The 13739-nt window shown below is 39.0% G+C and overlaps 1 protein-coding gene across 3 annotated transcripts; it reads left to right on the top strand.

Annotated features, from left to right (window-relative positions):
- The first annotated feature begins 11 nt into the window (after positions 1–11).
- On the top strand, positions 12–12584 carry L3HYPDH (trans-L-3-hydroxyproline dehydratase). 3 transcript variants are annotated; one of them, XM_027111390.1, is made up of 5 exons: positions 12–631; positions 3370–3539; positions 6020–6142; positions 6232–6369; positions 11283–12584. In XM_027111390.1, exons 1-5 carry the CDS (start codon positions 124–126, stop codon positions 11406–11408), a joined length of 1065 nt encoding a protein of 354 aa, XP_026967191.1. In that variant the 5' UTR covers positions 12–123; the 3' UTR covers positions 11409–12584. The 3 variants fall into 3 exon arrangements, with proteins under 3 accessions (XP_026967191.1, XP_026967189.1, XP_026967192.1); XM_027111388.1 differs by having other exon boundaries at positions 6232–6396; XM_027111391.1 differs by lacking the exon at positions 3370–3539 and having other exon boundaries at positions 12–753; positions 6232–6396.
- Positions 12585–13739: the final 1155 nt, after the last annotated feature.

Raw genomic sequence — 13739 nt, 5'->3', positions numbered from 1 at the left:
CGGGTCTCGGCTCGAAGGCCCCGCCCTTCAGGTGGCGCTGCGGCCTGGCCCTCTGGCGGGGAGGAGGCGGGTTGGAAACGCGAGCGGCTGTGCGGTTGTCGATTCCCCGTCTGAACGCAGACGATGGCGAGCCCGCCGGCTGTGCCCCGGCTGCCTCCGCACGACACGAGGACGCCGGCTCTGTCGGTGGTGGACATGCACACGGGCGGCGAGCCTCTGCGCATCGTGCTGGCTGGGTGTCCGGAGGTGGTCGGCCCCACGCTGCTGGCCAAGCAGCGCTACATGCGCCAGCACCTCGACCACGTGCGGCGACGGCTGATGTTCGAGCCCCGGGGGCACCGGGACATGTACGGGGCTGTGCTGGTGCCGAGCGAGCTGCCTGACGCGCACCTGGGCGTCCTGTTCCTGCACAACGAGGGCTACAGTTCCATGTGCGGCCACGCGGTGCTGGCTCTGGGCCGGTTCGCGCTCGACTTCGGGCTGGTGCCAGCGCCCCCCGCCGGCGCCCGCGAGGCCCTGGTCAACATCCACTGCCCGTGCGGGCTGGTAGCCGCCTTCGTGGAGTGCGAGGGCGGCCGCAGTGGCGGCCCGGTGCGCTTCCACAGCGTCCCGGCCTTCGCGCTGGCCACAGGTAACCGGCGGGACCCTTCCGGCCCTGCAGCCCAGGACCCAACTAATTACACTGTCTCTCTTGGCTGGAACCCACGCACCGCAACTAACCCACCCCACAAAGCCTTTACAATCAGTAAAAAGGTAATTCTAAATAACTGTAAGTGTTGCGAATTTGTTTGGTGCATGCAATTTGATTACCCCGCAGATCTATCCGTCTGTGGTTTGGGGAGAGTCTTGAGGGGTACAGAATTCTGTGCTTCCCATACTCAGCGACTCATTCTCCACTCGTCAGGCATTCCTAGAGATTTCACAGTTGGGTAAGGCAAGGTCCACTAGGGTCAAGGAAAGTGCAAAGAACCGGAGCTCCAGGCTGGCTAGAATATGATTGCTAGACACATTATTACACCCTGACAAGTTAGTAAACACGTTACTAAAAGTCATCTGTAAAAATTGCCTTTCCCACTTATTGGGGGAAGAATTAAATATTTTCGAGAAGATACAGATGTTGCTGGTCTAATTCTTTAAGAACAGGTACAGACATTGCCTGGGTCCAAATCCTGACACACCCTTAAAGCTATGCGAACTTAGTCAAATTACTGACGCCCTCCGTGTCCATTGTATCTTCATTTGTTATCTCATTGAGGTTTTTTTGAGGATTTAATGAGTATACAAGGTACTTAGAATTTTTAAAAAACATCTTCCTAGACATAGAAAGACTGCAGAATATATAGGGTTGCTAGTTACAGTTCTCTAGGTGTGCAGAGCCTTTAAAAGGCTTTGGTGGGTTCTCTAGTACAGAGCCTGTATGTCATGTAAAACAGTGTAACTATTCATCCTTACAAAGAGGGAGATTGCTACAAATTCCATCAGCAAAGGCTGAATTCTATCAAGATGCTTTAGTAGTCTGACTGGAAGTGAGCTGGGAGCTAATTTAGTCAATCCAGCAATAGGGTTATCATTCCTTTTCTTCAAAGTCTTCCAGCTGTGCAAATCATTCCGTTAATTTGATCTTGATCCTCCTCGTGGATTTGGGTTCAAGTTTAGCCTGATTATAAATGTTATGAATGATGCAGTAATAGCCCAGGTGTTTGAGAGTCTTAGAATACCTCAGGCAGCTGAAACACACAAGTTGATAAAGAATGCCACTGGGCAAACTGATGCCAGTTTCCCAGAAAGAATGGTGTCACGTCGGGATTGGGAGGGAACTTGAGGGAGACAGGAATTTATGTTAGGATTACATCTTTAAAAACCTCAGCAGTTAACTAGCTTGGCTACCTGATTTCCCCTTAGGCCACCCCAGCAGCAGATTAGAAGCACTCTAGATTTTGTGGGAAATGACAGCTGGCAGCAGGATCGCCAACTACGTACATCATAGTTTGGGGTTGGTTAGGGCAGGGGCAGTCAACCCCACAAGCACAGTAGTTCCTGAAAGCATCACTGTGTGACCATACTATAATCAGTGGGCATTAATGGTCACTTTGAGCCATTAAGAAAATGAAATCCTTAAATTCTCTACTTTGAAAATTGCATAAAAGGCAGATGGGTAGTGTCCAAGATCACGGCTCTGCCCCTCCCCATCTCTGTGACCTTGTGGAAGGGCTTCCATGCCTCAATGTCATCTATAAAATGAGGATGACAACAGTCCCTACCTCAGGATTGCTGAGTTCATCTCCACTCCACCCAGCTAAAATGAAGACTCTTTAGTTTTATTCACTGTATTTAAGTGCTAGAACAGTACACAGTCAGTGACTATTTGTTGTGTAAATAAATGAAATTCAGAGAAGAATATGCTGATTGGCAAATGTAAATATCTGTCCTCTTAAGAGCCCTGTTCCATTTGGAAGTTAAACTTTTGGCTTTAATATTAACATTTATTGTATTCCTAAGCTGTGCCCACTATTCCCCACACATTATCACATGGAATTCTCAAAACAATCCCTTTAGGACGGAAACAGCAATTCCATTTTACGCATGAGGACTTCAAAGCCACACTTAGCTTTCCCCATTCTGGCAGTCCCACATTTCCATCTATTTCCTGAGTCTCCTTTCATTAAACCTGCTTTTCATGTTGCATCAGCATCAAGATAAAGACATTTTTGATTCACTTTTGCTCTTAAGTTCCACAGGTGTGTTTTACTCCTTTGATTATAAACTTGCTCTGTTTTGACACATCATGTGTTAAAAGGGTCCTGTGGTTCTACTCTAACTGGTAGCCCCCTGGTATCTTTGTATGACTCACTGTGCAAACTCAGGAATACCAGAACTATTTTATTTTTCACAACTTAATTTCTGAATTTGAGACCCCTCTCTGCCCTGTTGGTTGACTTAGCTTCATCCTTCCACAGGCTGGCCCCTTTTTTGATAATTGCATGAGAGGCACCTACATTTTCCTTCATAGTTTTCACACATTCATGTCCCAGAATTTCCTCTCTCTCTGCCTCTATGATGTTTTCTAGAAAAGATCTTCAGAATAGTTAACAAAATATGTATGTATGATTTAGGAAAAACATGGCATTCATGTTCTAAAACTTATACAAACCTCATTAACTTAAAAATAGAAAGATGTACTGAGCTAAAGGTCTATTATTAATTACATGATGCATACTCATTTTGAAAATGGATTTTTGCTCCATTCCTTTTTACAGTAGGAAAAAATACACCCACCCCAACCCCCAGAAATACACATATATTTAAAATGCTCTGATTTTTATTGCTGAAATACTAAAACAAACTTGTTTTCAAACACATCTTTTTTAGATCTCCTAGTGGATGTTCCCGGTCATGGAAAGGTGGTGGTGGACATTGCATATGGTGGCGCATTTTATGCGTTTGTTAGTGCTGAAAAGTTAGGACTTGATGTTTGTTCCACAAAGACAAGGGACCTCATGGATGCAGCAAGTGCAGTGACAGAAGCGGTGAAAGCTCAGGTCAGTACAGATGCTGCTATCATAGCAGATACCCTCCTCTGTGACATGGAGGGGATAAAAATGACATGTCTATACAGAAAATTAAATATCTCTGAGTTCAAATTATCAGTAGTACTAAGAATAAGGTACTGGTTATAATCTTAGACTCTAGAGCAAGACTACCTGGTAGTTGTAGTTTTGCTACTTGTAGCTTTTATAACCTTGAACAAGTTACATAACTTCCATGTGCCTCAGTTTTCCTAGCTGTAAATGGAAATTATGAAATACCTGCTTCATAGGGAGTTGTAAGAATAAGTCAATATGTGTAAACGACTTAGAATAGTGCCTAGCCATAGTAAATGTTCAATAAATGGTAACTGTTATTAACTTTAATAATGCATAATAATAATATAATTTGTGGTTACTTAAACATAGAAAATGTATTATATAATATTCCACTAATTTGAAATGCTTTGATATATGTGGTCATTCTGCAAACCTTGAAAATAATGAATGTAAAATATAGCTTACAAAATAGATTTCATTAAATCTGATCAGACTTTCTCTTATTTCACAGAGAACATTAATTCCTAGTTAGTGAATTTTTCCTATATTGCTAAGAAGTTACTTAAATAACCACTCAAGTAACTCTAGTTTGGCTTGGGAAAACTATTGTTATAAAATCAGTTTAGATAATAAATAATTCTAGAATATTCTTTCCTTTCTAGCACAAGTGTGCCTTTTTACCTAATTGGGACCTATATATAAAACTCAATTTTACCTAATTGGGATCTATATATAAAACTCATATACATATTTTAGCATATGAGAATTTATCATTCTAAGTAAAAAATAACTTAGGAAAGATAGAATCTAATATACTTCTACTAGTTATTTATGGGCCTATTTAACATATCTGAGGCTTTATTTTAACATAATAACTTAAATAACAAAATGAATATATACCATATCCCTGTTCTAAATTATCATCTTTCCAGGACTGTCAATACCAATAGGTAGAATTATTTTATCATAGTCACTTCTGAAACTCTGAATTTACATCCATTTTCTGTTCTAGTAAGCAGACAGCTAATAGTTTAACAGTTTGACACAAAATAATTTGACCTTATTTTTAATAAAATCAAGAGAAAAAGGCATTGTTTTCTTAATAAAAGGAGTAATTTTGAAGTTCTCAAAGCTAGAACTTCTCACCAAGGTGGCAAGGGGTGGACTTTGAGAGAGGAAGGATTCTGAAAAAAATATGAGTAGTTCTGTCAGTGGTGAAGCAGGCAGTAGGACTACTTTGTGAATTGCTGATTATTCATACTGCTAATGCAGATTTAGGCAAAGGCCATTTGCCGGGGGGAGGGAGCTAAAGTAAATATAAAATAAATTCATCTTTGTCCTTTTAGCAAACATTTACCAAGGACTTATTGTATGTCGGACACCATGCTAGATGCTGGAGACCCAGAGGAAGACCAAACCCCACGACCTTCAAGGAGCTCAGTCTAGTGGGGGAAGCATCCCTGTGGGCAGTGTGATGTACTGGTGCTATTGTGGAGGTGGGGCATAGGGGCTTTAAGAGGTCAGAGAACAAAGATCCAATATACGGGCCTCTTTAACTGGGTTATAGATGAACTCTTTGGATTTTAAGAATCCAAATCTCTTCAACTGCTTTAAATGACAAGTAAGTGGTAGTGGAATATACTAACTGTAAGGATACAATGGAAGTAAGGTTATAGTAATCTCAGCCAAGCTACCAGGCATTACAGGAATCCAGAAGTTAAACAACCAGACCTCCCAAGTTCAGGAAGCATCGCACATTTGGACCTGACCAAGCTTTACCACTGACGTGCCCTAGCTCCCCTGCCAGTGCCTGCTTCTCTCTGTGTGTACCTGCTGCTTTTTATGATACTGACTTCATCCTTTCTAAGTCTTTTTTGACCCATCCAATTGTTTCTCTTACCTAATAGCTTCTGCATCCTTATACTTTTTGCTTGCTCATGGCCTCTGACAGTTCTTGTATCTATCAGTGGTATTAATTTCAGCTCTAGATACTCATTGCTTGATTTTTCTACATTATCCCCTTCAAGTTCCTGAGGGTGAGATAGGATTGCCTTAGCTCCTCCTGCTTGAGCAGCCATGGGTGGCCTGTGAATTGACCATCCTGGGGTCAGTGCTGGGGTCAGCGGTTAAAAGAGTATGTGTTTTGGGAGGTATGTGTATAAAATAGGACTGTTCCTTTAGTAGAGGCTATGTGCAGGCCGACTTCCTTAGAAAGGGCTCAAAGTTATGATAAAAATCATAACTTCCAACAAAACTATCTTTATTCATCTAGAGAAAGACATAATTTCTAGTATTTAGTGCTGTGACCCAAAAAATATTTTTTAAATGATAAAGATGGAAAAATTATGTCTAAGTACCCCATATATGTTATTTAAAAGATAAGTTTGAATGAAAATATTTATTTTATGTGTGGTTGATAATTATTTTATTTACAGTTTAAAATTAATCATCCTGACAGCGAAGACCTTGCCTTTCTATATGGAACTATATTAACAGATGGAAAAGACACTTATAGTGAGGAACCAACCACCAACATCTGTGTGTTTGCAGATGAACAGGTATTAAAACTGGAATTTTTAGGCACACAGCCAGGTAATATGGAACTAGAACACTGTGAACACTCTCATCTTCATTTATTCTGCGACAGGTTGACAGAAGTCCTACCGGCTCAGGAGTGACAGCCCGAATTGCCCTACAGTATTACAAAGGGCTTCTAGAACTGAACCAGACCAGAGCCTTTAAAAGCAGTGCAACCGGCTCAGTATTCACAGGGAAGGCTGTGAGGGTGAGTGGCACCCTTAGCTTCTCATTTGTAAGTATGTTACTTTTGAGACTGTGGAGAACTAAGGTGGGTGTTACATAAGTTTTTCACTTAGCTCTTAGAAGAGAATTTTAAGACAGGCCTGAAAAAACTTCCGTTCAGCTAGGATATTGGTTTTCAAAGTGTGGAAAGGACCTTGAGGTCCTATCCATGGGTCCACAAAATCAAAGATATATTCATAATAATACTGAGACGTTGCTTCCTTTTCACTTTCATTCTCTCACAAATGTACAGTGGAGTTCTCCAGGAGCTACATGATGGGTGGTATACCAACTGACTGAATGCAGAAACAAATACAAGAAACTAGCTGCCTTTCGTTATGCCAGACATTAAAGAGATTTGCAAAAATGTAAAAAATGCCATATTTCTCATTAATTTTTTTTTTGTTTTGGCAGATATAGTTATTTTCACAAAAATTTGTTTATGACAAAATGTAATCGGTTTATTATTTTTAAATGCATTAATGAACAAATATCTTTTTTTTTTAATTTTAGAATTTTATTTACTGTTTTTATACAGCAGGGTCTTAACAAATATCTTTAATTCTCAATATAGAAAATATTAACTGATATAACTGAAATAAACAAAAACTCTTTGAGGTCCTAAAATCTTTTTAAATTGAAGTATAGTTGATTTACAGTATTTTGTTAGTTTCAGGTATACAACATAGTGATTCAGTATTTTTGCAGATTATATTTCACTGTAGGTTATTATGAGATGTTGGGTATAATTCCCTGTGCTATACAGTATATCCTTGTTGCTTATCTATTTCATAGATAGTAGTTTGTATCTGTTAATCCCAGACCCCTAATTTGTCCCTACCCTCTTTCCTTTCCCCTTTGGTAAGCACAAGTTTGTTTTCTATATCGGTGAGTATGTTTCTGTTTCACATATACATTTATTTGTATTATTTTTTAGATCCTACAAATAAGTGATATCATATAGTATTTGTGTTTTTCTGTCTGGCTTTCACTAAGCACAATATTCTCTCCATCCACGTTAATAATAATAATGGCATCCATAATAATGGCATTATTTCACTGTTTTTTGTGGCTGAGTAATATTCCATTGTGTGTGTGTGTGTGTGTGTGTGTACCACATCTTTTTTTTTTTTTGCGGTACGCAGGCCTGTCACTGCTGTGGCCTCTCCCATTGCCGAGCACAGGCTCCGGACGCGCAGGCTCAGCGGCCATGGCTCACGGGCCCAGCCGCTCCGCGGCATGTGGGATCTTCCCGGACCGGGGCACGAACCCGTGTCCCCTGCATCGGCAGGCGGACTCTCAACCACTGCGCCACCAGGGAAGCCCTGTACCACATCTTTTTAATCCAATCATCTGTTGATGGACACTTGGGTTGCTTTCCCATCTTGGCTCTTGTAAATAGTACTGCTATGAACATTGGGGTGCATGCATGTTTTTGCATTAGTGTTTTCATTTTTTCAGATATATACCCAGGAGTAGAATTTTTTGAGGAACCTCTGTATTGTCTTCCATAGTGGCTGCACCAGCTTACATCCCTACCAACAGTATAGGAGGGTTCCCTTTTCTCCACATCCTCATCAACATTTGTTATTTGTAGACTTTTTGATGACAGCCATGTTGATTGGTGTGAGGTGGTACCTCATTGTGGTTTTGATTTGCATTTCTCTAACAATTTCATGTGCCTGTTAGCCATTTGTATGTCTTCTTTGGAAAAATGTCTATTCAATTCTTCTGCCCATTTTTTTTTTAAAGATTTTTTGATGTGGATCATGTTTTAAGTCTTTATTGAGTTTGTTACAATATTGCTTCTGTTTTATGTTTTGGTTTATTTGCCCTGAGGCATGTGGGATCTTAGCTCCCCTACCAGGGATCAAGCCCACACCCCCTGCATTGGAAGGCAAAGTCTTAACCACTGGACGACCAGGGAAGTCCCTTCTGCCCATTTTTTGATTGGATTGTTTGGGTTTTTTGATATTGAATTGTATGAGGTATTTGTACATTTTGGAAATTAAGCCCTTGTTGTTCACATCATTTGCAAGTATTTTCTCCCATTCCATAGGTTGTCTATTTGTTTTATTGATGGTTTCCTTTGCTGTGCAAAAGCCTTTAAGTTTAATTAGGCCCCATTTGTTTATTTTTGCTTTTATTTCTTTTGCCTTAGGAGACAGATCCAAGAAAATATTGCTTCTACTTATGTCAAAGAGTGCCTATGTTCTCTTCTTCCAGATTTCCCAGCACTACTTATTGAAGAGACTGTCTTTTCTCCATTGTGTATTCTTGCCTCCTTTGTCGTGTGTTGACTGTGGGTGTGTGGCTTTGTTTCTGGGCTCTCTATTCTGTTCCATTGATTTATTTGTCTGTTTTTGTGCCAATACCATGCTGTTTTGACTACTATACCTTTGTAGTATAGTCCAAAGTCTGGACGGGTTATACCTCCAGCTTCATTCTTTTTTCCCAGGATTGGGGGCTTTTATGGTTCCATATATATTTTAGGATTCTTTGTTCTGGTTCCGTGAAAAATGGCCTGGGTATTTTGATAGAGATTGCATTAAATCTGTAGATTGCTTTGGGTAGTATGGCCATTTTAATAATATTATTTCTTCCAATCCAAGAGCATGGGATATCTTTTCATTTGTTTAAATCATCTTCAGTTTCCTTCATCAGTGTTTTATAGTTTTCCGCATATAGGTCTTTCACCTCCTTGGTTAAGTTTATTCCTAGGTATTATTTTTTTGACCTGATTTTAAATGGGATTGTTTTTTACTTTCTGATATTTCATTATTGGTGTCTAGAAACGTGACCGATTTTTGTATATTAATCTTGTATCCTGCAACCTTGGTGAATTTATTTATTAGTTCTAATAGTTTTAGAGTGGAGACATTAGGGTTCACTATATAGAGTATCATGTCATCTGCAAATAGTGACAGTTTTACCTCTTCCTTTCCAATATGGATAACTTTTATTTCTTTTTCTTGTCTGATTGCTATGGCTAGGATTTCCAATACTAGGTTAAATAGAAGTGGTGAAAGTGGGCATCCTTGTCTAGTTCCTAAATTTAGTGGGAAGGCTTTCAGCTTTTCACCATTGAGTATTATACTAGCTGTGGGTTTGTCATAAATGGCCCTTATTATGTTGAGATATGTTCTCACTATACCCACTTTGATGAGAGTTTTTAATCATGAATGGATGTTGAATTTTGTTGAATGCTTTTTCTGCATCTGTTGAGATGATTATGTGGTTTTTGTCTTTCCTTTTGTTAATGTAGTATATATCACAGTGATCGATTTGTATATGTTGAACCATCCTTGTGACCCTGGTATAAATCCAGCTTGATCATGGTGTATGATCCTTTTTATGCATTCCTGGATTTGGTTTGCTAATATTTTGTTGAGGATTCTTGCATCTATATTCATCAAAGATATTGGCCTGTAATTTTCCTTTTTAAGTGTCTTTGTCTGGTTTTGGTATCAGGGTAATGGTGGGTGAGGTCCTCAAATCCTAGGGTATAAAGGGATCCTGAGACCAAAATGTTTGAGAACCATTAAATTAGGGTTTGGATTTTTTTTGTTTTTATTCTATAGGAATGTTCCATTTTATATAATAAGATGTGAAAGTCCTGAAAAGTTGTGGAAAGTATTTTTGTAACGGAATCAAATTATAAATGAGCTAACAGCTAATTAATGAATTTACTCATAGTAGTAAGTAAAATCTACTGTAGTATGATTAAATTGCATCTAATAAATGAATCTACTCACAAAGAGTCCTTTAATATAGCAGATAACTTATCCTAATAAAGAGTTTTATATCCTAATGTAGCTGTTTTTAAAGTTTGTTCTTTTCTGAATATGGAATTTGCTTTAAGTTAGGGATTCATATATAATACGCTGATCTTATGGGATATGAAACCATTTATGTTATATGCTAAAACTTGGAATACGTTATCTTCAAGTCTGAGACTCAAGACAAAATAATAATCGACAACGTTTATTGGGTGCTTGACTATGTGTCAATTTCCAAGCTAAGCACTTCACATATACCGTCTCTTTTAATTCTCCCAAGAATCCTCTGAGGTCAGTAATGTTATCATCCTTTTTTCACAAGTGATAAAATGGAGAATTAGAGTTTAGATAATTTGCCAGAGGTCAAACAGACAGGTAACAGAGCCAGACTATGCATGTGGGTCTCTCTGAGCAGAGCCTGTACTGTTAACCACCATATTTTCTTGCTCTTAGGCAAACGTTTGATGCAGATGGGCAGTTTCACCCACGTGAGAGTGAACTCAACTCTCAACCACCCACTAATGATGACTCCCAAAGCTTCATCCCTACCATGCTTACCTGTGCCTCTCTCCTGAGTCTGACACTGTCCACTAAACTCATCTCAAGATGATTGTCTCAGAGATATCTCAAACTCAACTTGTTTACAAGTTCTTCCTTCCTAAATGTGTTCTTCCTGTCTCATTCCCCATCTCAGCTAATGGTGGCGCCAGCTTCACTTCCAAGCTAGAAACTATGGTCATATTTAACTCATCTCTATTCCTCACCTCCTACGTACATCAGTCCCCAGGTCTATCAATTCTGCCTCCAGAGTATCTCTATATTTTGTTCTCCATTCTCTAAAAACTGCCCTCCTGTCTCTAGATTTAATTGATGAATTAAGGTTCCTCTTAACACATTGCTGGGTTTCTAGTCTCTCTCCTCTCCAATTTGTTCCCTACTTTACAGCTAAACTAAATAAAAAACACAAATCCAGTCACTTACCTTAAAAACCTCCCATTGCCTATATGATTAACTCTTGGGTTCTCTTTAAAATGATAAAAATTGAGAATACAACTTTTAGGCTAGATAAACTATGAGGGCAGTATCTTGATATTCTCCTTTTACCTTCCTTTTTCAGGAAGTAAAATGTGGTGATTTTAAAGCTGTTATAGTGGAAGTATCTGGACAAGCCCATTACACAGGTACAGCAAACTTTATAGTAGAAGATGATGACCCACTGAGGGATGGATTTCTTCTCAAATGACTTATATGACTTTTAAGGGCTTTCTTTAAATTGTTATCATAAGTAAATTTTCTCTGAATTACGTGGAAAACTGTATCCAAATTGTACATGTAAGCCAACTAACATTCTTCTTAAAATAATACACTGTGGTTAAATATAAAGTCATTATTCCTGTTTATACATGTGTATTGGTATATTGCTTATAGAATACAAAATGCAGAATACTTTTCTAATTATTAACATATCAGGTAAAATTAAAACCTTAGTTCTTGTTACTTTTAAATATTCCTCTGTGGTAATTACTATAATATTCTGTTTTAAATGCTCTTTGAGTAATAGCTTCAATTGTAGCCCTCACAGCAATGAGTCTTACAAGTTCATTATTTTAGTCTTCCAGTTTTTGAGTAAAATAATGCCCTCTCTCTAAGCAGCATGCAAGGGAGACAGCTTATTATAAAGTCCTCAACACTTAGCAGTCATAAACTGGGAAGTAATGGGGTGGTCAGCTTCTCTGGGTGAGAGTTGTTGTAGCTGCTGCAGGGATGTCCTCTGTGCTGCAGAGCCCAGCTCCTATACCCATAAACTCGTGAGAGAAGATCAAGAATCAGGCTTTTGATATATCGTTAAGGCTCTTATAAAAGGGGTTGTTTATTGCATTACTGAAGTATAGGTACACAGTAGGAGTCAATCAATAAATCTCTACAGTGGGGCAAGTCAACATACTCTGCCAACTACATGCCAGGTAATTTAAAACATGAAGGACATGTGAACTATTGGCGTTCTTGCTAGTTAATTGTGAACCTATTAAAAAATAAAATTTGATCATTATCAGCATTATAAAATGAAGTATTAAAAATTATTCACCATGTAATTTTCTCAATATTCAGTAGACTTTTTTTCTGGTGGGTGGGGGGTATTTTCTCAGTTTATTTTAGATTCATTGTTTTGACCTTAATTTGTGCTCTGAACTCTGTCAGCCTTGAATCAGTAGACTCTTTTTTGAGGTAAGTAATAGTATTTCTTTTTTCGAGCATACAGTGAAATAATCAATTCATTTCAACTGGCTGTGTCATCCAGCAAGTCTGTGTAGACCCAGTTATCAGGTCTCTGATTGAATTACCTGACCAAAAGGAAGGCTGTAAAGTTAATGTTCTTGATTTCCCTATTAAATACACAAAAACTAATGTTTTCCATTCATTATCTCTTAAAATCTGTGGTAAAAAATTCACCTACCTCCAAAAAATAACACTAAATATGACCAAGAAATTTTCTACAGATTAGGGAGATTTGCTGTACTTTATTTTAATAGAAATAGAACCACTATTTGCTCTCTAAATTTCACAAGTCACATTAATTTGAAGAAAAAAAGACACATAGATTGTTTAGAAGTTTATAGCATTTTGTAATGTGCACACACATCTCCCCTGCTCTAACGAGGTACACTGTGAAATTTGATTGTTATTCTATGGCTACCGAGGGTGGGGAGTATTTATCACTGACATTCTTTAGAATTGTTAGCACGTGATGATAACAAAAATGCGGACTGACATTTAGTCAGTTTTATTATTGTTTCAAAATTCTCTACAGACAGTGCACCCCCTGATCAACTGCACCCAGGCCGGCACTCCCTCCGCCCACCCATGATATGCCACTGCTTTTGTCTCATTCATGAATATGAGAGAAATGCAAGCCAGAAGTGTCAGCTAACTCCCTCAGGTCGCATTTAAGGCTGTCAGTCTAGGGCTTCTGACCCCAAGTCCAGTATTTTCCTGCTACACTTCCTCTGCCTCTAAGACAGGACAGCCAGAACTTGTTCTATGATAATACTTTAACAAAAATGTTATGTTTGTTGAACATTGAAAAATAGATACTGCCTAAATCTTCCTAACTTCTAATCCAAACCAGAGCCAAACCCTTGCAAAAATATTCATTCCTTCTGTATTTCACCGTGTCTCCCGTGGAGTCAAAACCACTAGGGAAATCAACTGCTGTTCCTCTCACCTCCAAGTGTCTAATCAGTCACTAAGTCCTGTTGATTCTACCTTCTGAATACTGCTCACATCTATCCCTTCCCATCCTTGCTAAGGGTTTTGTCTCATCACTAACCTCTTTCAAGCAACCTCCTTCCCCTCATTGGTTCCTTCCTCTAAGGTCTTACTGAGTATCATCATAAGCAAAATGAAACAAACACCCCTTGTCCACCTTCCCTCTTCAGCCTGCTGTCTGTCACCCCTATTGCCTTCCCTTTGCAGTCAAGCTCCTAGATTCCTTACTCTCTTCTCATTGGGTACATTTTCTCATCTTCCATTTGCTACTCAACTATTGCAATCTGGTTTCGACCTCATTACTCAT

This window comes from Aethalodelphis obliquidens, unplaced genomic scaffold (genome assembly GCF_003676395.1).
Source record: "Aethalodelphis obliquidens isolate GAN/ISIS:26980383/991018 unplaced genomic scaffold, ASM367639v1 scaffold10, whole genome shotgun sequence".
Taxonomy (NCBI): Eukaryota; Metazoa; Chordata; class Mammalia; order Artiodactyla; family Delphinidae; genus Aethalodelphis; species Aethalodelphis obliquidens.
This window is presented reverse-complemented; position numbering and strand designations above follow the sequence as displayed.

Coding starts and splice junctions, on each gene's coding strand:
- L3HYPDH (XM_027111388.1), top strand. CDS start 124: ATGGCGAGCCCGCCGGCTGTGCCCCGGCTGCCTCCGCACGACACGAGG. Junction 632..3,369: donor GGCCTTCGCGCTGGCCACAG/GTAACCGGCGGG, acceptor CATCTTTTTTAG/ATCTCCTAGTGGATGTTCCC. Junction 6,397..11,282: donor GCACCCTTAGCTTCTCATTT/GTAAGTATGTTA, acceptor TTCCTTTTTCAG/GAAGTAAAATGTGGTGATTT.